Genomic DNA, 25,855 nt, shown 5'->3' with positions numbered 1-25,855 from the left:
GAAATCTGACGACAAAATATAAAAGTTGTCTTAAATTAAGTTGAGGCACCGAATAAATAATAGTACTAGGTACAGAAGATTCGACTCACTCCCTAACAAAACGCGTCTGTTACTATTAGCACAAATATGGCCGCTAGTTGGCGACAGCGCCACGCGCGGCTTATGGCAAACTCCAAAATTGGGGCCGAACGGATGTACTTTTAGCTACCTGTAGCAAAGCGATGAAATCGCGGAGTGAGCCACGCCTAGTTGAGGTTTTTAAGGTCTGAATTGGCCTCCAGGCCGTGTGCGCGCTCCCAGCCGGCATAATCAGATCACCTCCGCTTCACGGGACACTCATTCAAACGCGACTGACCTTAGAATAGTTAACCGTTAAAAAAACAATAAATACTGCTTTTTTTCGGTGGTTAATGGAGCACTTGTAGATTTTAAATGTAGGTACATAAAGCCTTTTATAAAGTTGGTAATACTCGTTTGTAGTTTTGAAAAAAGTTGCGTAAGGATTCCGAAAAGTTTTTATTTATAAAGCATTAATTAAAGTAGCTACGACAAAAATAAGACAAGAACATTGTCTAATATGATTACTGGCTATGTGGCTAAAGAAAAAAACGCATACACTATTGTAGATGTTCATTTAAAAATGGCTGTTTTAAATGAACATGTATACTCAAGTCCGATGCTGGCGGCGTAGCACGGTCGCGTTTTTATCCCTTGTCGCCATGCCTGTCACGTTCTAACAAGTATGTAAGTGCGAAAGGGACGCGCATAGTGATAGTCGATAAAAATGTAACCGTGCTGCGCCCGCTGGTGTTGCTCGAAGTTAAGTCCAGTTGAATAATGCCAATCGGCTCGATTCGGAAAATGAATTAGATTTCTACTAGACTTCAACAAGTTACGATATGGATAATTTAAAGATTTGTAAGATAGATATGTAAAATTTGACGTTTCCGAGATTCTGGAGGTCCTCTTGAACGATTTCGACAAGTTATGACTTAGCTAGATATCCAAGTCACATCTAGTCGATATCTAATGTAGATCTAGTTGATCTCTAAATCGTCTCTAGATCTTGTGATTATCTCGAAATCCGAATAGGCCTGAATGTCGACATTTCAGACACAAAGAGTACGTAAAGATTGACCGAGAAACTGCGAGTATACAATAAGCCTAGAACCTATATGATTACTGGCTATAATAAAACACGTATGCATTCTTGTAGAGCAGCATTAGCCGAGATGTGATAGGTAACGCTAGCCCGCGTATCGCGTGTTCACCGTATAGTATTACGCGATCGGCGGGGTGTATCAACGGTCCAATCGGCCGGATCCATTCCGTGTAACAATACCTCCGCGGTGGCCGAGAGACGGGCGGAGGCGGAGGAGGAAGCAGGAGCGGGAATCAACCGCTTCAGATAAGGGCTAGAAACAGAGGGCGCGAGCGGACTAGGCGGCCTAGCCAAGGTGGCGATCAAATTGCTTTGAATCTCTCTATCATTCTTCCATATTAGTGTGACAGTGACAGTTGCGATTCGTTCGCTACGGAGCGTTAGCGATTGGCATGCTGTCTACGGGGCCTGATTCAATAACGTGGGTCAAAATATTCTGTAATAATATATCGTGACCATTATTTATACAATAACTATGTATGTAATAGTCATTAGTACCATACATCGTGTTGAACATGGGCTCCTATTGAAAGGCCTATGCACTACCGGCTTGCGTGTGCGTGACGTGGACGTGCGCGTGCGCTAAAATGTTGGAGCCGCACACGCACACGTCACGCAAGCGGTGTGCCGTCTCTCATAAGGATCAGGTATACTACAACTCCGCATGCGCACGTGCACGTCACGCACACGCAGCCGGTGTGCACAGCCTGTATCATCTCTAGAGTCTAATAAGATTTATTCCCCCTATACCAATAATCAACTAGGCACCTGGAATAGCCTAATTAAACTCTATGTTTTCACTTTCAGCATCATAGTTTGTAAAGGTGTCAGTAGTCAGTACAGCATATTTTTAGCACTAACTAATAGTATACAATATTTTCAAACTCTACTATTGTTTATTCAGTCTGTTTAGTGGCCTCACCTAATCTCGGCAAGTCACATTAGCCACAGCGAGCGTGTCTTGAGATGCGAAGCACTGAACCGGGAAATGTTACCGTTTGTATGTTTCTATTGGAAGCTGTCAACATTTATTTGCACTTTTTACAAGCGATTCAATATTGGAAAGTAAAAAATATTGTGTTAACTAGTTTTGCACTAAAACCTCAAACTTTATGAAATTAACAATTAATATCAGCAGTGTAAATTCTTGTCTCTTGTATTTGGTAATAATGGTGGTATATACTTACTTATTTACGCTATTCGAGAAAAGTATCATAACTCGGCTAGTCTGTCGAGCAGTTGCCATACAAATTACATGGTTAATCCCTCGAATTACCTTCCGCCCGACGTAAACTGCCTACGCAAATTACACAATTTATAATATTAACAATAAACTTTTTTCCAAACTTATGCACATTACCGACAGAAGGCAGCCGTGTAACACGTAGAACAATAATTGATTGTATTGAGCCGGCCGACACCTCAAAAATGTATCAGACAATATCGAAAGCGATTATTATTCTCGCTTCTCCGTCTTGCACGTAAGTTTGTAGTTGTAAAAGCGAGAGAGAAGTTTGCTCGGTGTTATCCGATACGTATTTTCCTCCGGAGGATCGTATCCTTGGTACGTGATTCGGTGTTTTTTTCGTGGGTGGAATTATTTGTAAGGTTTCGTTATGTGTTGCTCATTACTGAACAAGCAGGCATCCTGCGGCGACCGCAAATGCGGTGCTTTCGAGAGCGGCTGCAGGCACACCTGACTCGATGTGCTTACTGCTAATGCTCCATACGTGCCGGCTACTACCGATATACTACGAGTACGGATTACATTTTTTATAGAACAAGGGATTTTTTAAAGTGCAAGGTTAAAGCTCAATACACCCTTGGTAAGACTAATACAATAATAATTTGTGTTTACCTGACGAAGACTAATACATAAGGTAAACGTACTGGTGCTCGAGTCGGTCCCAGTACCTACATGTCATCTTAAGTCATTGTCAATAGAGGTGACAGCAGGGTGTCTATTGGGCATTAGCATATCGAGCACTAGTACGTTTACCTTACGTACGCGTAGAAGCGAATTGAAATTTCGGTTTAATTTTCTATTGAGTGAACTGTAACCATTAACCAACGCAATATTTGAAATGTCAGTAGTTTGTGTTTAGGTATTGTCTGAACTTAAAATGCGCCGCTATAAACTCTTTCACTCATATGGGTTTATTGACCTGTCTTTGAACCAGAACTCAAATAATTTAAGAATTTATAGAAGTTAATATCTATGGAGAACGATACAAGAAATTCAATTTCTCTTTAAAGCGAAGCAAGCGGCAAAACGTTGAAAAAGTTAAAAGTTTAACATTTTAGTGCTAAATCGACTGTTTTGCGTTCCCATTCCAGACAGCATAAATAATCCAAGACCAAGAATTTCTTCAGATGCGTTCAGACTTGCGGTCGACGTTTTACCGCCGTTTACAAATTTACCATAGAAAATGTTTTGGATGGTAGAAAATGGCTACCGAAAATAGTGGTCGCTAATGAGCGAGGGGAAAGGCTCAATTAAATGAATAATAGACAGAGTCGGGCCGCGAAAGTAGTTAAAACGATGCTGATTGGTGATTTGTGATATATTATGCAGGTTGATGGACAATAGGCTATCTAATCCGATTTGGATTGGCGTTATGTACATGTCGGCGGCCGATCGTAAGATCAGGCAGATCGTAATGTTCCTGTGTAATGTTTTGACGATAGTCACATTAAACCAATATATAGGTAGGATAGGTTCGTTAGGTTGCTTCAGATGCCCGAAGGGCAAACGGCCCAGAAATAGGAGCCCCGCTCCGTCGACTCAGGGAACGAGTCAAAGATTTTCACGTTTCACGATATGCCTAGGGATTTCACGATATGCCTGATAGATCGGCCGCCGACATATCAACAGATACCCTTGACTGAGTATTTGACGAGCTTATTATATCTAAGGGGAAAAGGTTTACCAATGGTTTAATTAGAATTAGCGATGTCTGTAATTTTCTAATCTTTTTTTTCATTGATGAGTAGATGACTAAGCAAGTTTTAAAATAAACTTGACTGTGATGTGATGTGCCGAACCGGAAAGGATTTATGTTAAAAAAAACGGAGTATTTAATTAAATTAGGATTGCGAAATATTTTTCATCACGTTGACAGGTACTTCGATCATTAAAATAGTTACACTAGGGAAGTAGGTAGGTTTCTACATTTTATACACAGTTAGGTATGCGTGGGACGTCACGAGATTGGGATTCCACGTTAAAAAACTAAACGACCAAGTGCGCGTTGGATTCGCGTACCGAAGGTCTGGTATCATCTTAATTTTCTTGAAACACTGTGATTGTTTTATTGATACTTTTATAATATTCTTAGATATTAATGACTGTTTTTCTGGGCCTGTACATAGGTAACGTCTTCTTCTTCTTAACTTCTGCACTTCTACATAATCATGATTCAGTCATAAATAAACCATAATTTAAAAAAAAATGCAACGGAAAATATGTCCATTCCACGGCCCTCACCTCAATAACTCTAAAAGTATACTTCTGTTCAAAATTATGAACACTAAACATGTTTTAGTGTCTTTTTTCTATCCAGCCAACTTTTCTAGGAAGCACATATTAACTCACATTTATAGACGGGTCTAACGCGAAATTTATTTATTTATTAATTTTATTTTTTTCTAGGAAGGTTTTGGCTAGAGTATGCCTTTGTAAAAGTTGTAACAATTCAATATAAAACTACAATTTTGCGTTAGCCCCTTCTTAAGGTAACCCTCCAAATCAATGGTACATACGAGTAAAATGTAGGTATATTTCTTGATTCAAAGAAATTGATTTACCATTTCCGAAGGGTCACTCTAATCATAACACTTCAATGTAACGTCTCTATTTAGCATCACCGTAAAAACTTCCAATCTTAATCAGAATCTAGCAATAATCGGGCTACCAGCAACTTAGGGGCATTAAAACTATTAAAATGTTGCGAGGGCGGGCCTGCGGGTAGAATTAAGCTCCCGGCCGCAAACCGCAGCTTCTGGACGATCTGGACTGATCCCTATTATCTATAACTATATCTTTATAATCATCGAAGGGCTATTCCAAGGTACCGCTTCGTCAATCCAGTTTAGACTGTGTAACTTTGTAGGAATTTGAAGATGAAAATGGGACTTTACTAAGCTTACAATGATAGTCATACCATACAACGATGGGTTTTTACGATAGTATCGTTAATATTGGCTCACAATTAAAAAGTATAATAGGCACATCAAGAGAAGTTAAAAGATGTCCACTGCTGAACATAGGCCTTCCTTAACAATCATTAGAATGTTTTGGTTAGGGAGGCGAATAGGGGAATTTTCTGCAATACTCGAGCGTGGCAGTTTAAGATATGAGAGATACCTTAGACCTAATAGAACAACCTTGTAAAGTATTTAGCTCTATATGTAGTGACGCGCGCCTAGGATAGACGATCAGATTAGTGAAAAAAAATGGATAGTCTGAAATACTCGAGCGCGTCAGATTAAGATATTGGGGGTTGATTTTAGTGTTTAAAGACTAAATTTAACTAATCTGACGATAAGTCCTTGACGCCGCCGAGTTATAGGGTCGCGAACTTGTAAAAAAAAAACGTTAATCCGGCATTCTCGAGCGCGATTTTTTATTTTTTATTTTGAAGAATATAATCTAAAACTTACTAAAAATACAAAATCTGCCGGTTTCCGCATGACCGGAAGTGTGGAGGAGCCATTTCGTCTTCCTAAGAACGCGTTGCGGCATATAAGTCGCGAACGATACATTTTACAAAAAAAAAGTTTAAATAAACAAAAAAGGTAATTTTATTTTACACAAAAAAGGTCTCTTTACATTTTTGTCCAAAGTTAAAACTTTTTGACTTGAAGCATCATAAAATCGGTCAGATTAAGAGAACCCACCAACATTTTTGTCAGATTAAAAAAATATGCTTTCAGGATACCGAGATAAACCTCCCCTATGAAAATCTGACGCGCTCGAGTATTTCAAAAAAACTTTATTTTTTTGCATTTTCAAAAATTCATCGTAACTTATCGTCACGCCGAAATCGTCAGTTTTTTTAAAGGAAGCTTCCTTGGGGCCTACTTAACACCCCTTCCGAAAATCTGACGCGCTCGAGTAATTTTTTTTTTTGCATTTTTGACTACACTATATGCCTACCCCCACCACGCAAACCGGCAGATTAGTATACCGTTGTTATCAGAGGCACTCGGGGCATACGTAGTATGAATATCTGACGCGCTCGAGAATGCCCAAGTAACTGTTTTTTTTAACATTTTTGAAAAACCGTACACGCCAAACCCACCGCTAAAATGGTTTTTGCCATACGAGCTTTTCTTTTCGAAATTATTTTATCTTTCGATTTTGATAGGTCTCGACGGCGCCGTTGAATTACGCCATTTAGCTACCTCGCCTCCCTAACTATTTGGCCTCTTCCCAACTCTTATCCAAGCAGGATGGGTCATTGGAATTTTGCAACTTGGCCAACTTATATTGGTTGTAGATTGTCAGCCCATCTTGTAAAATGCAAGGCTATCTGTCGAGCTTTTCGAAATCCATCTGACTAATCGTCCAATCTAACCTTGTTTGCAGATTGTCAATGTCATCAGTTCGCATGTCGGGCGCGTGCGGCGGTGAAGGCGGCAAGCCGTTTATTACCTCCCACAGTAGCACACCGATTGAAACCGCAACCGATGCCCCTCGATTTCTGCAGCCCCATCGATCTATAGTTTCGTTATCAAATTTTCACACGGGCCCGCACCAAGATTGACTTTATTTGAGCAAGTGTAACCACAAAGCTACGCGTTGCATTAATGGATCAGGTACAACGCTCCGATAGTTCCACTTTTAAACAACCTACAATATTTCCGAGCATTGTAAATCGAAATGGTAAATCGGTTGTGTTGGATTAGGTTAGGCCGGTAGCCAATCATGGCGCCCGAGTTGATCATCGAAATTGGTCAATCAAATCGAAAATATTGTACCGGAAATAAGGCGCGATATTATATTACACTGTTCGTTCAATTGAATGCTTGACGAAATAGATTTCTGTTTCTGGGAATCTAATTTACTTATTAAATAGTAATAGTGAAGTGTCAAAAAACGTGTAGAGATTGAAGGTGAACATTATTAACTAACAATTTTATAACATGTTCCATTTAGTAGAGTAAATTTACTTTATTCAGTCATCTAATTAAGGGTTAAAAATATGCGTGAATATTTTAAAATGGTAATGGGATTGTATGTAAAAGTGATGGAGCTGCCACTCTGATTGCTAATTTGCTTTCAGATGATAGACTGGAGAAGATTATTGCAGTTAACAGTTAATTTGGCGGTTTATTTGATTCGTCCATTTTTTAGTAAGATGCATGTATGCAAAAAGTGGACTCAGTGGTGGCCACGTCACGATCTATCAATAACCAGATCAGAATTAGCCACCAGCTCCGGGTCTCACCAAACTTCCAATAATATGTAACATGTAACGTTACGAAATGCATCTCTAATTTTTCTGGTTAATAGCGGAGGAGGAGTACGTCACAGGAATGGCATGGCTCTTACAAGCTCTGAGATTTTTTGCGGCATTAAATTATTTAAAAGTTGATTGATTCTGGTTGCATGTTTGAGCCGTTTGGGGTGGAGACCCTCGGGCCTTGGGGACCCGGAGCACATTGCATATTTAGGGAGCTAGCGAAGCGTCTCACTGATGTTACGGGTGACCAGAGGCTGGTTACTTCCTCGTCCAGCGAATTGGCATTGTCATTCAGCGCGGCAATGCCACCAGCCTTCTGGGCACCCTACCATCCGGCGCCGTGCTAGCTCCCAGTCTTTACTTGTAAATATGTGTATATATGTAGTCGTTAAAGTTTAGTTTTAATTTTAATGTTTAGTTTATTTATTTTATTAATACTGTTTTGCTTTCAATTCCTGCTGAATAAATTTAGAAAAATTTAAAAAAGCTTTTCCTTTGTAAATATGATAACTTGTCATAATATTGTCTATTTGCCGAAGAATGGTCTATTGGTGCGTAGGTCTGTGGCGCACGATGCCAGTAATGACATTGTGCTAGCGTCGGTTTTTTCTCGACAGTTTGATGTTATTGTTATTATATCGCATCCCGAGGTGAACGACCTAAGCCGGCATCCTGATTTCTTTACAAGAAAGCCGTACGATTTGACCAAGTTTTTTGTTGATTGTTCAAAGGTTTTTGTATAATGGTAGGACATGACATATGTTATAATTGGTCGGTTCATTAGTAACTAACTAAATTGATTATACATTACACAAAGGCGAACATTTAAGGATGTTTTTGCAGGTTTTAAAGCAGCTTTTGTTTAATTCTCATAAAAATGTTGAGAGTAGGAGTAGGTCAGTGTCAGTGTTTTTTTTTATGCAAGAAGGTACCTATACATTACAATTTGACTACAGCATCAATTATAGAGTCAGATATGTAGATGACAGAGACGTAATTAAGTTTAAAGTCACGTGAGTCATACTAACACTATTCATTTTATAGTTAAACAATATTTTTTTTATTCTTATCAACATTTACAGAGATAACTCTACTTCTAGTCTATGACAATGAGACCCGCTAAAGTTACTAAAAATACTTGAATAAAACAATAAAATAATATTAAAGGATGTCCTAAAATTGGCTCATGAGGTTGAAAAGCGGAAATAACAAATTATTATTCTGATAATTCTTGAATTATTAATTTGGTTATCAATTGGTATTACCCCCATTATCTTCTTGCATGGCAACAAGCAGAATTGTCCGACGGATCAGAGGGTCTACCGCGAACCATGTTCGACTTGTTGCCTCCCTGTTACCCTTACGTACGAATTTACAGGTGCAACAGAGAGGCAACACGATGAACGTGGTTCGCGGTAAGCCCTCAGACGACGCAACGGAGCCACACCGTTGGTTTTATCGCTAACTTTTAATCTTATTAATTTGTACAAATATTCGTGTTTTTGATCCCTTCCTATAATATCGCAAAACGCTTCCATACTTGCACTAATAGAATTACAACAAAGTGTGTATATTATGTTTTTTTGTACATATTTACTTTATTTTTGGGCATATGATGCTTGAAATAATTTATTTTAATTATATTTAATTACCCAACACGAAATGGAGATGTAACCTTATGTAATTCGCTTTCAATCAGGATATAAATGCCAGAAAAGGTTGGGTTTACCCTATGTCACTGGTTTAACAAAATATTATCGAATTGGAAAGGAAATAAATGAACTATGTAATCAATAATTGATATTACTATTGTTACAATATTTCAATTGACACACCATGAGCCTACTGTTATTATATAAATTAGTTTATTTAGGTATTTGTTATCAATGTTGTGTTTAATGTTTGTTTAATGTTTATGCTGTTGTGTCACGATTATTATTTTATTAAGTGGAAAAAAATTAATCATATAATCGGTAATTGACCTGTAACAGTGACCTGTTGTCATTGTATTATAGTATTTATAGTATAGGGTGACTGCTATAGTAATTGCCACTTCTAAAAAATTTGAATGAAACAAGCCAATTGAAGCCTTATTGTTAAGAGTGGCCAATTAACTATGTAGTCTGAGTAGTGTCTAATAACTATAGCAGTCACCCTAACTACCTTCGGATTTTGTACCTTTATATATTAACTAGTACAGCCGCCATCAGATATATCGAAGCGGCCAAGGTGTTCACAATATCTGAACACGCACTCTAACGCCCTGACAATAATAGAGGCGTGTTCAGATATTTGTGAGCACCTTGGCCGCTCCGATAGATCTGATGGCGACTGTACTTATCTATTAATTTAATAATACATATTAATATTTTACGATAAATAAAAAGTTACTGTCTATCTACATACTCGTATTTTGTTGGTTTACTACCTTTTCACTTTATTTTTAATTGCTATTTAAAACTTATCTTCGAAGGAGAAATGAAAGACCAAATCCAACATAAGCGGAGCCGCAGGCGCAGCTAGTCATTTATGAAACGTAAAATTAGCAAATTTACATTCTCCGTCCAAAACAGTCCGTGTCAGCCTCTCAAAATGTTTTTGTTCGAACAAGTTTTTCTTCACAAGGGAACAAAAGAAGCCATTCTGTGCGGTAATGACTGGCTTCCTGTCTATAAAATATAAAATAAATCATATCAATTTCACCTCGATCGAATGCCCTGTTAAGTTTTTTCTTTATACCTTGACACGGCTGAAGTGAACTTTTAAAGAATAAGCGAAAATGACGTAAATGACGAATTAACATTAAGATCAAGTTTAAAACATACATTTAGGTACTCGGTTGAAAACAATTTTAACGAATCGCATAAAATATTCATGGGCACCTAACACATAAAGTCGGTTCCAGTATTTCAGCAATCGTGGTTATTACATACATACATACATCACTGGCCCAGTGACCCAAAGAGGATCTTGGCCTCTGACACAAGAGAGCGCCATTCTGCCCTATTTTGCCGTGGTTATTAATTTAAATAAATAGATATCGCGGTAACTGAAGATAACGTAATATAAATTTATTTTTCTGTAGCGATATACTTGTAGGTACTTACACCTACTGTACAGAAATTGGTTTTATTAGGGACGGTTGGGTTAACCAATTTTTTTGTGCACCTGGTTGCCATGGTTACATCGCCTGGGTCACACCTTAAAATAGTCATTAATATGGAATCTTATCGCATCAAGTATGCATGTTTTAGTAATATTAAGAGCCCTTATTCCTTAGAGCGTTCGCCGATTTTGCGAAATAACACTCGATAGATGGCGCTGGCGCTTGATACGCGAGCGCCGGCAAAGCTATGCGCGTTTCAACGCAGACGAGAATAATATTGATACTTTTCAATTTAATTTGCAAGTAAATTTATTTTAACGTTATATTGGCACTCTTTTATAAGCATGATAGTAGTGAATAGAGTGTATGTGTTGAGAAAATATATAACCAACGACGAATAAATAATAATGATTGTTTACCTATGTCATGGAATTATTGCGACAAGTTCATCCATGAAGTCAAGGAACTATTCAAGTCAGTTCACCAAGGAAGTTGAATAATTAAATGTTTGAAAGATAAGATTATACTAAATTATAGTATATATATATACATACGGTGTTGCTTATTTCGTCGAAATTGTAATTTTCTATGTCTCACCCCCTTAAGAGCCAACAGGACTGGTCATTCCTCCATACAAACGTAGTCCTCGTTTTCCTCCGTAGTTTTTGAAGCTAGAGCAATGATTTTTTCAACACAGATTGATATTGTCAATATCTGTGTCGGACCGTTTTGCTTTTTTTGATATTTTTGTTTTTTAAGGCGCTAGAGCCCTTCAAAAATGGCCAAAATGGCCTAATTGACTATGCCGCAATCAGAGGCGTGGTATTCAAAACTGATATCAATTAGCCAAAAAAGCAAAACGGTCCGACACAGATAATTTCATAATCATTCAGATTTCCAAATTTAGTTACGATTGGTTACGATTTGGAGGAGGAAAAAGAGGACTACGAAACCTCGATTTTTGACATTTTTACGCAGGATTTTTCGCCTCAGCTGCAGTTGTCCCTATCGCACTAATTTTAGGGGCGGGTTCAAGTTTCTAAATACGTACACAGACAGAAAAGTGATGGGCAATAGTCGACATGAAATATCGATAATCTAGTGATGTGAGAAGTTATCGATAAACCATAACAAAGTCGCGATTTGCCCCTTAGTAGGCGAAGTTAGTGAAGTAAGTAATACCTATTGCACTTTTGCCTCAGGGGAAACCGTTTAACAATATTATTTCTTGGTTCATACAAAGCTGAGTAGATGCACTTTTATTTTATAATATTTTTTGATTTCATATCTGTGGTAATAAACGCTTTGAATACATTTTTCTAAACATCATTCCGAATCCAATGAGGTATCACACCTTTGAACTTGTACTATACTGTTGTCCCAAATTGGGGTTTCGTATTTATTCCGACCAGAATCAGGAGCTCCTCAAACATCCTAAAATGTATCCAAATCTGAATCAAAAATAATAATCGGCCGGGAGCATGTCGGGCTATGCTCAGTGTAGAGTTTCGTAGTTACCGTTCTGTCAAAATAGGCCAAACCGGGGCGACAAGTCAGTATCATACGTTTACAAGGGACTACAGAGCGTTTTACGTATTTTTAGATTTTTACTAAGAACAGAAGATTTTTTGCAATAACTCAAAACCGACTGGAGTCCAGTCATTCGCTATATAGTTTTCATTGAAAGTAGTTATTAAGCGTTTGTTGATTTTTTTCATGTTTTTGGACCATGGTTCAAAAGTTAGAGGGTGGTGGGGATATTTTTTTTTTCTTTCGGAGCGATTATTTCCGAAAATATATAAATTTATCAAAAAATGTTTTAAGGAGACCTTTATTCGTTTTGAAACACCTGTCCAAGGGTAAGGGTAAGGGGGTAAGGGGACTAAGCAAATAAAATATATATATATATATACATACGAGTATATACCTTTGAGTTCAATTGGCGTAAAGGACATTTTAGCGAAAATGAGTTATATGTACAGTTTTAATACCTGGCTTAACAACCTCAAGGCTGTACTCTGATTGCCTAATCATGCATGCCATACTATTAAATAAATAAATATACAGTTTTGTTCAGAATTCCAACCGCTTTTGTTCTGTATAGTTAAAATTTCGATATCTCGTAAAAATTTGCCTTTACGACCCAATTTTTACACTATGAGCTTGCAAAAACAGCTTAGCTCAAATGTAAATAAATTATGTTGTGAAGGACTAACAATACTAACATGTCCTTTGTCGTCATTTAGCCCTTCATTTGTCATGATAATTTTTCATATCGTGTGGTCAAGATGGTCGTAAAGGACATTATTTGACTATTGAAATTATTTTACTTGCTATTTACGACCCGTCCTAAAAATGATTTTACCTTAAGTATACGAGCTGAACAAATTGTAAAGGACTTTTCTAATTTTTGTGTCGTTTAAACTCCAAATTGCAAACAAATAACATGGACGTAGCAGTATGCAGACTATCAAAAAAGTCGTTCTCTGGGACCTTTATTAGTATAATGTATTTGCCGTCAAATTTGAAAGCATTTACGCAAGAGTTTTTTCCGCAGTTATCTTTGTTCATGGACGTAATTAGATCTATAAAGCCAAGTTGATAAATAGTTTTATGGGTCCTTTATTACCAAAATATAACGTGTGCCCTTCAAATTAGAAAACTCAGCTCCAGAGTGTTTTTCCGCACCTATTACTGTGTTACTCGCAGTGGAATCTCTTATAGTCTTGCGACAATAACATATGTACTAGCCTGTGCATAATACACTCTGAACCTTTCCAACTCGCATTTCTTGTTGATTAGGAGAACGAGACAGGTAAAAAATACAAAAAATACAAAATACAAAATTCTTTATTTCATAAAAAACTGTACATATAATTTGAGGGATGGTGTCTCCCGGTAAGCAATATATGCCTGTGTTGGGAGGCACCGCTCTTCCGTTATTATTGAAATCTAACTAATACTAAGCTACACTATTTACAAGTCACAAAATATTTACTACCTATACTATTTACAAATAATAATTTTATACTAATTACAAGCAATACATTAATTATAACTATTAACTATAAGCAACACAAAGACAACAATAAAAATATGTGATCAAAAAAGTACTCAAGCCTGCAAGCGTGTGTGTGTGTGTGTGTGTGTGATGGTACTCATCGTAAAAGGCTCTCTGTTTTCTCATATGTTTTAGTTTTGAGCCATTTGGTTACAGTAGACTTACATTCATGGGATTGTTTAGGGTAAATGTTTAGGATTTTATTGATTTTATTATATATGAAAGCGGATTTAGTGTTAAATTGTGAGTTCGCAAAGGTTGTTCTAGTATGAGAAGATCTCGCTACATTAATTAAAGTTCGTTTTATGTTATAGTTAGGATTGTAGGTAAGGTGTATCAGCGATTGTCCATTGCCTCGCTCCTGACTATTTATTATCCGTTCCTGAGCGGTGGAAGTTATTTATTGTGCGTAATTTAATTATTTGTGTCATTGGTTGAGCTCTGCTACAATAACTAGTTGAAATAAAGAACAATGCTTCGTTTCAAACACACTCACAAAGTTTGGAACGTATCTGGACGAAGTGGTAATTAATACTTAATGACCGAATCGGTTATAATTAATTCGTTTACTTACTTGTTTCATAATATGTACATAGTTCTAACAGAAGATATTTTTAAGCATTTGAAATTAGAAATTATTGCAGCTACAGTTAACAGGGATGAAATAACACAGAAATTACTACTTAAATAGGAATAAAAATCGATTTAATATCTTATTGTTTCGTATTTTGAAATAAGACATCTTGAAAAACTGAAACTATAGAATTCTATAGTTCCAATTTTTCAAGATGTCCTAAGTCACTAAGGACGTTCCAAATGTTTGATATGCTAATTCTTATCATCGTTAGCTGATCTTATACTTCCCTTGTTATGATTAAAGGCTGTCATGTTATGATTGAAGGCGGCTAGTGTTAAGCACTGGGACATTTAATTTACCTTCATTCCCGAATATTAGCTACTTTGTGAGCAATTGGTTCAAAATATTGTGCTTTCTTTATTATTACTATATTATTAGACAAATATTAATAACAACTGTACCTAATCGGGTTATGCCTAGCATCATTAACTACCGTTTGATACATTTTTAAGCTTCGTTATAAACTATGCTGAAAACAGTTTACATGTGTAGGTACCGTGGCTGGTAACTAATACACCCCGAATTTGGAATAAAATAGTCTCATAATGTCACTTACGACCCCTACTAAACAAGATACACTATATTATCAAAAAACGCAGCATGGGTGTAAAGGACATCATAGTGTTTTTGACCAATTCTATGGGACATTAGCTTCTTTCGTTTTTAATTTATACATATGATTGCTAATTCAGGTTAAAGAGACTAACATGTTGAGTACTTTTATAATACACATCAAAAATATAGCTCCATAAACAACAAAAATAAATCTCTGTCTACTGAAAAATTGCATTTTGTCCTTTACGCCACTTGAACCCAAAGGTATCGAATATTGTATGGGACGTCTCAGGTCTGCAAATCTTTTTTAATAGTTTATATTTTACCGTTCCGTCGAAATGCATGATTCATGTATCCATGCCAATAAGTTGCCAACTTGCAGCTATTTAGCACTTACGATCACGAAGCAAAGCCTAGGACAGACAGGCAGACAGACGAACATAGCGAAACAATAAGGGTTTCTTTGACGGACTTTGAGGGATGCTAGTGTGCGTAAAGCACCATACCCAAAGGGAGCTAACGAATTACCACCGAAGAATAAGTTTGTAATATAAGAAAAGAACTAGGTGTAACAAAGCTATAACGGAGCGACCGCTTCGCGAGGCCCGTGAAGGCAAATGACGTCTGCGTCTGTGTGCGCGCACCACACACACAGGGATAGTCCTTCACTACGCAGCGCCGCCCCCGTCAGCGCGACGGCGATATTCACCTCAAAATCTCAAAACTGAGATCGCGCTGACGTCCTGTTTCGTCTTAAATTGTTCTCTTTCACTAAAAAACAAATGTGTATTTTTATCAGAATTTTCAATTATGTTTTAGGGGTCGCTACCGAATTTAGAAAATTTGCACCCTCCATACAAGATTATTTTTTTTAGTCTTTTTTCTTGTTTTTTTTTTATATGAATCAACGGGTTAGGATCAGGGTGTATTAATGTGCAGTTTAACATAAAATAATACCACTATTTTTTTAAAGCTTATTATGCGTGTTTTAGGCTTTCTAGATATTCATTCAGCAGTGCGCACTCCTAAAATAGGAATAAAAATTAAAATATATTGACTATACCTAGTATTGAATTACATGTAAATAGCTTCCATATACTTTGACTCACTGTCTCACTAATTAAAAACTAAAAATTAAAAAAAAAATCATAATGTATGAAGGATTCAAATTTTCTAAATTCGGTAGCGACCCCTAAAACGAAATAAACAATTCTAATTGTTTTTTAGTGAAAGAGAACAATTTAAGGGGGTAAGACATAGAAAATTTCAATTTCGACGAAATAAGCAACACCCTAATATATACCTGTATGCATATACAGGGTACCCAAATATAAGGGCATTCCCGTTGCCAGGGAGCTTTAGTGATTATACTGAGCAACTTTTAGTATGGGACCTACACCGAAATCGCAAAAAAAAAAATTACTGTTTCATAGATTTTGGCTAGTCCACTTTCTATGGGAGGGTACATTTTTTAGCAACCATTTTCTTGCTAGCAACGGAAAAGCACTTATTTTTTGGCCACCCTGTATAAAAACAATAAATTTGAGAGTACTAACAATGTAACAACTCTCTGAAGTTCGATTCTATGTCTAAAACAGAAGTAATAGCGGATGGTGCTGGGCCTAACATACGGCGTTGCATGAACAAGAGATTTCCTTTGGCAGGATTGGTCCTTAGGATCCAAGGATGGATTCAAGAAGTGGAGCCACCCAGATTTTTGATGTAAATTTTTAGGGGGCGGAGGGGGGGGGGGGGCGGGGCTCACAACTTGATCTTGATATCTGTATCATTTAAGCCACTAGGCCAAGTTTGGTATCGTTTTCGTATAAATCGGGGGTGCCGAATTCATTGTCATCATCATCATCATCATCATCAGGTGTCATCATAATGACATCATTCCGAAGTAAAAACACATAAAATATGAAGAAAAAAAATACTTTTTTTAATTCCTCTTCACACTTAAACTGCTGAACCAATTTAGTTAAACCCACATTATAGACGGGTCTAACGCGGGTATGTGAGTTAATATTGTGTTCAAAACGCGAAAGTTTAAAATATTCAATTTAGTTCATATTTGGTAGGTACAGAGATAGTTTGAGTCCCAGGGAATAACATAGCAAACTTTTAATCTCAAAAATTATCCCTTAAGGATGTGAAAAGGGAGGAAGCAAATGAACCTTTATTTGTACGTATATAAAATAAAATAATATTAATAATCTATCAACCGCATCTAGATCGATAGTGCTCGTCAAGGCAAATCTATTGAGCCCAAATACGATGGAGTTATGATGAGTAGATTCGGAGTTCTGGTGACCAACTCCTGACTCCATCATGAGAACCTGGGCTTCATCTAGATCGATGGTGCTTGTCGGGGCAAATCTATTGATCCCAAACACGATGGAGTTATGATGAGTAGATTAGGACTTCTGGCGACCAACTCCTAACTCCATCTCATTAATGGAGTCAGGAGTTGGTCACCAGAAGGGGCTCGTGACTCTGGACATCATCTAGATAGATGGTGCTCGTCAGGGCAAATCGAATGAGCCCAAACACCATGGAGTTATAATGAGTAGATGAGGATTTCTGGTGACCAACTCCTGACTCCATCATGAGAACCTGGACTTCATCTAGATCAATGGTGCTCGTCGGGGCAAATCTATTGAGACCAAACACGATGGACTTATGATGAGTAGATTAGGACTTCTGGTGACCATCTCATCATGGAGTCAGGAGTTGGTCACCAGAAGGGTCTCATGACCCTGGACCTCATCTAGATAGATGATGCTCGTCAGGGCAAATCTAATGAACCCAAACACGATGGAGTGATAATAAGTAGATTAGGAGTTCTGGTGACCAACTCCTGAGTCCATCATGAGAACCTGGACCTCATCTAGATCCGTGGTGTTCGTCAAGGCAAATCCATGGAGCCCAAACACGATGGAGTTAAGATGAGTAGATTACCAGCCACCGAACTGGTGGCCAATTCCTGACTCCATCAAGAGAACCTGGACATCATCCAGGTCGTCCGGGTATAATTAAAATGCAAACCCTAACCAGAATTCAAGAAACACTGAAAATCTATCACATAAGCGAGAGTCGGTTGTTAAAATTTAATACGGTGTGAAAAATGTACTCTCCCTTGGATCAAGATTTTCTAATCATAGTATACAACAGTTCTCGGAACTCGCTCAATGTTTACGAAGCAATGAGCGCCTGACGATCGAGCGCAGGTCCGTTCCCTAAGCGCGCTCGGCGGAGAATGAGCGCGCGGCGTCGCTGCAGCGTGATTTATAGGTCTTTTAAAAATATATATATTTACGGCAAGGTAGGTCCTATAGTTATGATTTTTTTTTAATGAGTAAACATAAAGTTACAGTTTGTTAAAATATTTTTTTTGTGGCAAAATATAAGTCCAATTAGCGATAAAAAAATGTAATGTAACCCTGTTTTCACCAAAAAAATGAAGAAAACTCGGAAGGTATTTTATCATGTTTTTTAAATGAAAGTTCGATTTTCAAGCATGTAAGCCCCTCGTACAACATATGATGAGTTGAATTGTAATCATTCATATACCAAATGATTCTTGTTTACTGCAAAATTGAGAGCCGAAACGACCCTTCTCACTGCAAATTTTGAAAAAGACTTCTAAGAAAACTCATTTATTTTAGGTTCAAAAAGAGAAAATGAAAATTAGAACGTTTGCAGCCCCTAGTTTAAGAAATGATTATTTAAGTACGTTATCAGTTTTTGAATAAATACTAATAGTTACGTCGTAATCTTGAATGAAAAAGGAAGCATTTTGCAAAATACGCTCGTCTGTAGGAGTAAGGACTCTTAACACCATTTCTTTTACTAATCACCTAAGTATTTGTTACAGCATTTTTTCTAACAATTTTTGTATCCGTAATCCGATTAACCCTTATATTGGCAGTGCAACCTAATTTAAGGCAAAACAGATTACATACTAAATCAAAATGCTTTAGAGCATTCTAGCACTGAATTTCCATTACAATACCATAAGGCAAACAAAGCTAAAGGGTTGTTACCGATGCAGACGCCGGTGGAACAATCGGAACCGGCCAATTACCTGCTGATCGAACACCTTGTGCCAACCCTAGTGCATGAATTTATGTTGTTTTGATATGGTGGGTAGGTAATTTGCATCGATTGTCGAATACTGATTTTGCTGGAGGTAGAAGAATGTAAGGTACTTCCTTTGCTAATGTTTTTTTTTAAATTTATTTATAGAACAAATAAGATGATTATTTTATGGGAGGTATTCAAATACGATGAGAAGCCAATTTTGCACTACATACATATTTGTAAAGGAAGGGTTCATTGTCAGCGAAATTAGCCAAAATATTTTTTAAAGTTTGGCAGTAATGTAAAAAAAAATGTGCAAGTATGGTTACAGAGCTAGAGCCATTAAATTTAGGGACGAAAAGCAGTATTTGGGAGCAATACCTGATGTATTTGTCACCCGTTACCATGATTAAGTCACTTTTAAACACCATGGTTTTACAAGATTTAATTTACCAAGCATGCGTCTTTGTGGTAGTTGACCACATTTTACTATGGTCCACCTTCTTACTAGTCACATTAAGTAGCACGTATAACATTTTTTTAAATAAAACTCACTATTGTTGTGTCCTGTCTCACATGTCAGTCAATAAAAAAAAATAGCAATTTTTATGTTTCAGTTGACTTAAAGCCCTACTGAATAAATCTGTGCGCTGTGGAGCGGCGCGAGCGCAGACGGCCTAATAATGTGCGTAATGGCCGCGTCATTAGGCCCAGATTGCCGTCGTGGTGATGAAAGTCCCGGATCCACGAACCGAGGATGCTGTAGAGGCGACGGTGATGGTAACATTTTTAGCAATCGTATTACAGTCTACAGTCCGACAATAAAGTGTAGAAATTAAAAACTGGCAATACCGTAGTGTCCCTTTCAAATCAATCTAAGAAAACGGGATGACACTACAATATTGCCACTTTTTTTATTTCTGCAGTTGCTTGTCGGATTATAAATCGAGTATTAAATGGCGACAGCTGAGAGAACAGATTAAGCTATTGATTTTCAACAACCAAGTTTTTCAAAAGTCTGTGATATTCCAGATAAGCTTTCGTAACCTACCTGTTTGGGAGTACGTATCAGAATGACAGAATGAGTGACCACGTTTTAACTAAGTCAATAAAAAATTACAAATAAAAAACATGCATGCTATTAAAGGGTCTATTGAATAAAAATTCGAAAAATTATCTAAAACAAATTACACTCTTATTAGCCACTGTTACTTAAAAATGAGTAACTTATTAAAACTATTTGATTTGAAGATATTATGTATACAAAATTTAATTTTTATTAGAGAATGTCTGTTAGATCCGTGCGCAGACGCAGCTCGTCTCGGCGGCAAATAAGCCGGCAGTCAGTTAGAGCTCGTGATTGTGAGTGTAATGAGCGAGCGGCATTAATACATTTAACGCAGCCACAGTACACAGACTAGGAATTATATTTAAACTGAATATTTTATTTAGATAAGTAAACAAAGTTTACAGTTTGTTGTTTTTTTTATCTGTACATTAAATCTATGTTATTTTACGTTTTAAATGTCATTAACAGGTGTGAGAGTATTAATCCTCAAATAAAGTATAGGTATATTATGCAGCCACAGTACCTACACAGACTAAAGTAACCAGGACTAAAGTAGTAAGGAGTGTAAGGACCTACCTATGCACATTAGAGTCATTAGACTAAATAATGTTCTTATTTTTTGCACGATTGATTCTTAACATACATGTGATTCTCTTGATATAAGTAACTAAACTTTTATACAATCTCTATATCTATCTCTATATCTGATCTGAACTATAATTTAGCGGCCTGCAAATCCAAAACTTTATTTACCTAAGAAGAGTTTAGTTGTCATTTATGACCATGAAGCAGTTTATAGCAGAACTATATTGCTGAGTAATGAATTCAAATAATTATCGTTTGACACCAGCACTTGAAGAAACATGTCTAAAGAAAAAAAGAAATCCTACTTTATAATCATGTCAAATTAAATAATAATGAACGTGTTAATTACTACGTGTTTCAAGTATCAATTACCTATTTACAAAATGAAAGTGAAATGAAAGTGTTCCACTGTTTTTAAACTTTGAGTGTGACAAGCCCGAGCGCAGCTTCTGGACACTTTACAGTTATTTACGATATAATTACGCCAAGAAAATTAGTTATCTGCCTACCAATTTTGCCCAGAATAGTTCTTAGATTAAATAACTTTTTGCAAGATGACAGTTGACAGAAAAGTGAACGATTTTTTATTTCTAATTGAAGTATCTGCCTCTTTTTTTACCGACAATTTTTTTATGTTATATCTATGTGTAGACTGCAAAGTGAGATGAATACAATATAATACAGATACTCTTTCTTGCACACCTAAATAGAAGAAAATATGTAATACATTTTACCCATCAAAGAAATAGTAAATTTTATGAATATGAGGAAGTCATAATAATGTCATAAAATTCATAAATCAACCATTATAACGATTTGAAACATGTCAAGAGACTATTGTCACCATTGTCACAGGCTTACTGCAGGCATCATATTATGTCTTTGATGCGTCTCTAAATACCCTTGTTAATTAGCAAATATGTAAACTCGAATAGGTATTTACTTATATAATTTGCTCACATGTAGGTACACGACATACACGTGTCGTCGTGTATGATAAGGATGTTTGTAAAACGCAATATATGTATGTGCAGTTATCAATAATAGTAGGTATTCTAATTAAATTAACTTTTAATTGGATTTTATGAGAAATTCCTCAATTAAATTAAAAGAAATATTGAAGAAACATAATTCATAAGTCAGTCTAAATTACACAGCTGTTTTTTTTCCCGGGCCGATGTTCCGAACGGTCGCATGTTTTGGGTCTTGCCCAAAGCCGTGAACATTTTTCCTTTAATATCCAAATTTGTAGTAAGTAACTAGCGTTCGCACTCGCAGGCGTATTTACTTGATAAAATTAGTTAACAGCTGATAATGACAATGTGGTAGCTTTTAGTGATATGGCTTACCTCCAACAGGCAGGTTGGCATTGGTCTTGTACTCTCTCTCCTCGTGCGACAAGGACCGCAGGCTCCTCGCTCTCTTGTACTCCATGTCACGGATGGGAAGTGACGTAGGAGCTGTCTGTGCAAGCCTATACTCTGGATATGACTTACCTCCAACAGGTAGGTTGGCATTGGTCTTATACTCTCTCTCCTCGTGTGACAAGGACCGCAGGCTCCTCGCTCTCTTGTACTCCATGTCACGGATGGGAAGTGACGTAGGAACTGTCTGTGCAAGCCTATGCTCTGGATATGACTTACCTCCAACAGGCAGGTTGGCATTGGTCTTGTACTCTCTCTCCTCGTGCGACAAGGACCGCAGGCTCCTCGCTCTCTTGTACTCCATGTCGCGGATGGGAAGTGACGTAGGAACTGTCTGTGCAAGCCTATACTCTGGATATGATTTACCTCCACCAACAGGCAGGTTGGCATTGGTCTTGTACTCTCTCTCCTCGTGCGACAAGGACCGCAGGCTCCTCGCTCTCTTGTACTCCATGTCGCGGATGGGAAGTGACGTAGGAACTGTCTGTGGAAGCCTATACTCTGGATATGACTTACCTCCAACAAGCAGGTTGGCATTGGTCTTGTACTCTCTCTCCTCGTGTGACAAGGACCGCAGGCTCCTCGCTCTCTTGTACTCCATGTCGCGGATGGGAAGTGACGTAGGAACTGTCTGTGCAAGCCTATACTCTGGATATGGCTTACCTCCAACAGGCAGGTTGGCATTGGTCTTGTACTCTCTCTCCTCGTGTGACAAGGACCGCAGGCTCCTCGCTCTCTTGTACTCCATGTCACGGATGGGAAGTGACGTAGGAACTGTCTGTGGAAGCCTATACTCTGGATATGACTTACCTCCAACAGGCAGGTTGGCATTGGTCTTGTACTCTCTCTCCTCGTGTGACAAGGACCGCAGGCTCCTCGCTCTCTTGTACTCCATGTCGCGGATGGGAAGTGACGTAGGAACTGTCTGTGGAAGTGGAAACCTATACTCTGGATATGAGTTACCTCCAACAGGCAGGTTGGCATTGGTCTTGTACTCTCTCTCCTCGTGTGACAAGGACCGCAGACTCCTCGCCGAACTCTTGTACTCCATGTCGCGGATGGGAAGTGACGTAGGAACTGTCTGTGCAAGCCTATACTCTGGATATGACTTACCTCCAACAGGCAGGTTGGCATTGGTCTTGTACTCTCTCTCCTCGTGTGACAAGGACCGCAGGCTCCTCGCGGAACTCTTGTACTCCATGTCGCGGATGGGAAGTGATGTGTCTAGGAACTGTCTGTGGAAGCCTATGCTCCGGATTTGGTGCGGTGATACGTTTGTACCTGGAAATAATGATTTTGTTAAGATTGTATCCAAATTAAATATGTATTATTATTAATATTAAGTTTGTCTGTCTATACTCTATGTTTGTTTGTCTGGTTGTGTTTGTTGTGTTTGTATTAAGATTGTATGGTAGGCAATGATTTACGAAGTAATATAATAGGTATTTGATAGGTAGGATTGTATTTGTAGGCAATACAAAACAGTATCGAGATCTTGAATCACAACATTATTAAAAAATAATAGACGTATATAAACGACACTGTCGACCATGAGATCCTCCTTGCCCTACTTGAGCACCTCAATGTGTCGCCGTGTGCCTTAAAATGGTTCTCGGCATATCTGTGTGGACGTCAGCAAGCAGTACGTGTCGACCGCATTTTGTCAGAATGGTGTAACTTAGCCACAGGTGTACCACAAGGAGGTATTCTTTCACCCCTATTATTTTCTATATTTGTCAATTTTATCACTCCAGACCTTCGCTGCTCGTACCATCTCTACGCCGACGACCTGCAACTCTATGACCAGTGTAACATTGCCGACCTTACTGCCACCATTAATAAGCTAAATCTGGATCTCAGACACATCCAACATTGGTCTGAGAAGTTCGGTCTATTCGTTAACCCCTCCAAGTGTCAGGCCATTGTCATAGGCGGCGCCCGACAGCTCCTTAAAGTCGATATTACACCTCCTGTATACTTTAATGGCACGCCTATTCCCTACAGCCAAAGTGTAAAAGACTTGGGTGTCTTTCTGGATAGTACCCTGAGCTGGAGGACACAGGTAGCCGAAATTAGCCGTAAAGTTACTGGTTCTCTTCATGCACTCAACAGGCTTAAACACTTTTTACCAATTAAAACAAAAATATTGCTCGTACAAACTTTAATACTGCCAATAATCGACTATGGTGATGTGTGTTATCCGGACTTAAATGAAGAGCTCCTGGATAAATTAGATCGTTTAATGAATAATTGCATTCGTTTTGTTTTCTGTCTCCGTAAATACGATCATGTCTCCTCATTCCGCTCTAAACTTGGCTGGTTTCCTATTCGTATTCGTCGCAAAATTCGCATGCTCTGCACCCTTTTTTCTGTTCTTAACGACCCTCAGTCCCCCGAATATCTAAAATCTTTCTTCCACTACTATGGTGTCTCTCGTGTCCGTCAGCTTCGCTCTTCTGGCAATCTTTCTCTGTCTATACCATCTCACCGAACTGGTTATATGTCCGATTCCTTCTCAATTCAGGCAGCTCGCCTTTGGAATAGTCTCCCTGTCAAAATTAAACAGTGTCCGAACAGATTTGCTTTTAAAAAATCCTTAAGTGAGCACTTTGCTGGCAGTACTGGAAAATCTTGAATGTTTCTGTTTTGTAAGTTCATCTGATTTCATATGTATGTATGTATGTATATGTATATGTAAGTAGGTATATGTATTTGTATCAATATTATTTATATTTATGTATGTTTATATTAGTGTATTTATTATGATTGTATTGTGTTCGTACAGGTACCTAATTGTATCATCTACTACCTACTTTTTGCACCGCCTACAACTTATCTGCTTTGCCTAAAGGTTGACTGGTAGAGAATGCCTTATGGCATTAAGTTCGCCTTTTGTACAGTGTATTTCCTTATGTGCAATAAACAATCATTCTCTTTAGATCCAGTCGCTAGATCCAAAATGGATCTAGTGGGAAAAGTTTTTCTTCTTAGATCCAAAATGTATGTTGACATTTAGAAACTGGATCTATAGGGAAAATATAAATATCATTAGATCCATTAAATTTTTCCTATGAAGAAAATGGATCTAAAGAGATTTTTTTTATCTCAACAGATCCAACTTGCAATACATATACCTACGTTAATGTATTTAATGGAGATTGGATTTATTTAATTCTTTATTAAATATATCTGTATAAATAAAGTCCCCGGCCGCGTCTGTCTGTATGTCTGTATATATGTTCGCGAGAAACTCAAAAACTACTGAACGGATTTTCATGCGGTTATAGAGTAATTCTTGAGAAAGGTTTAAGTGTATAATTTATTAAGGTTTTGTGTAACCCGTGCGTGGCCGGGGCGGGTCCCTAGTAAATAATAAAATAAATCGAAGGTTTGCCAATGCGCTATAATGGAGCGAAGCGTATTAGGTGTTCAAAGAACTGACCGCAGCAAATGACTTAAATAGTAATACCTAAGTAATTTATTATTATTTTAATTTTTTCTGATTAATACTACAACGGTAAATGTAATTAACGTTCATACGGTTTCGAATCTGTTTATGGCGATGAAGGAACCAATGGATTTAGTAACAATACCTAAGTGTACTTTAGTTGCAGTCTTGTATCTCATATGAGTGACATTTATTAAAAAGAGATAGATGATGATATAAATATCTAACTTATTAAATATTGTGCTAGGGACCTTATCA

General features: G+C 37.6%; 1 protein-coding gene across 2 annotated transcripts in view; it reads right to left on the bottom strand.

Annotated features, from left to right (window-relative positions):
• The window catches only part of LOC134672502 (protein lozenge-like), a 105,480-nt gene that overhangs the window by 23,049 nt on the left and 56,576 nt on the right, over nt 1-25,855 (bottom strand). For both annotated transcript variants that reach the window (XM_063530442.1, XM_063530443.1), the window contains exon 4: nt 23,113-23,430. In XM_063530442.1, the coding sequence (XP_063386512.1) occupies nt 23,113-23,430 (318 nt within the window). The remainder of the gene's footprint in view (nt 1-23,112; nt 23,431-25,855) is intronic.

This window comes from Cydia fagiglandana, chromosome 17 (assembly GCF_963556715.1).
Source record: "Cydia fagiglandana chromosome 17, ilCydFagi1.1, whole genome shotgun sequence".
NCBI lineage: Eukaryota > Metazoa > Arthropoda > Insecta > Lepidoptera > Tortricidae > Cydia > Cydia fagiglandana.
This window is presented reverse-complemented; position numbering and strand designations above follow the sequence as displayed.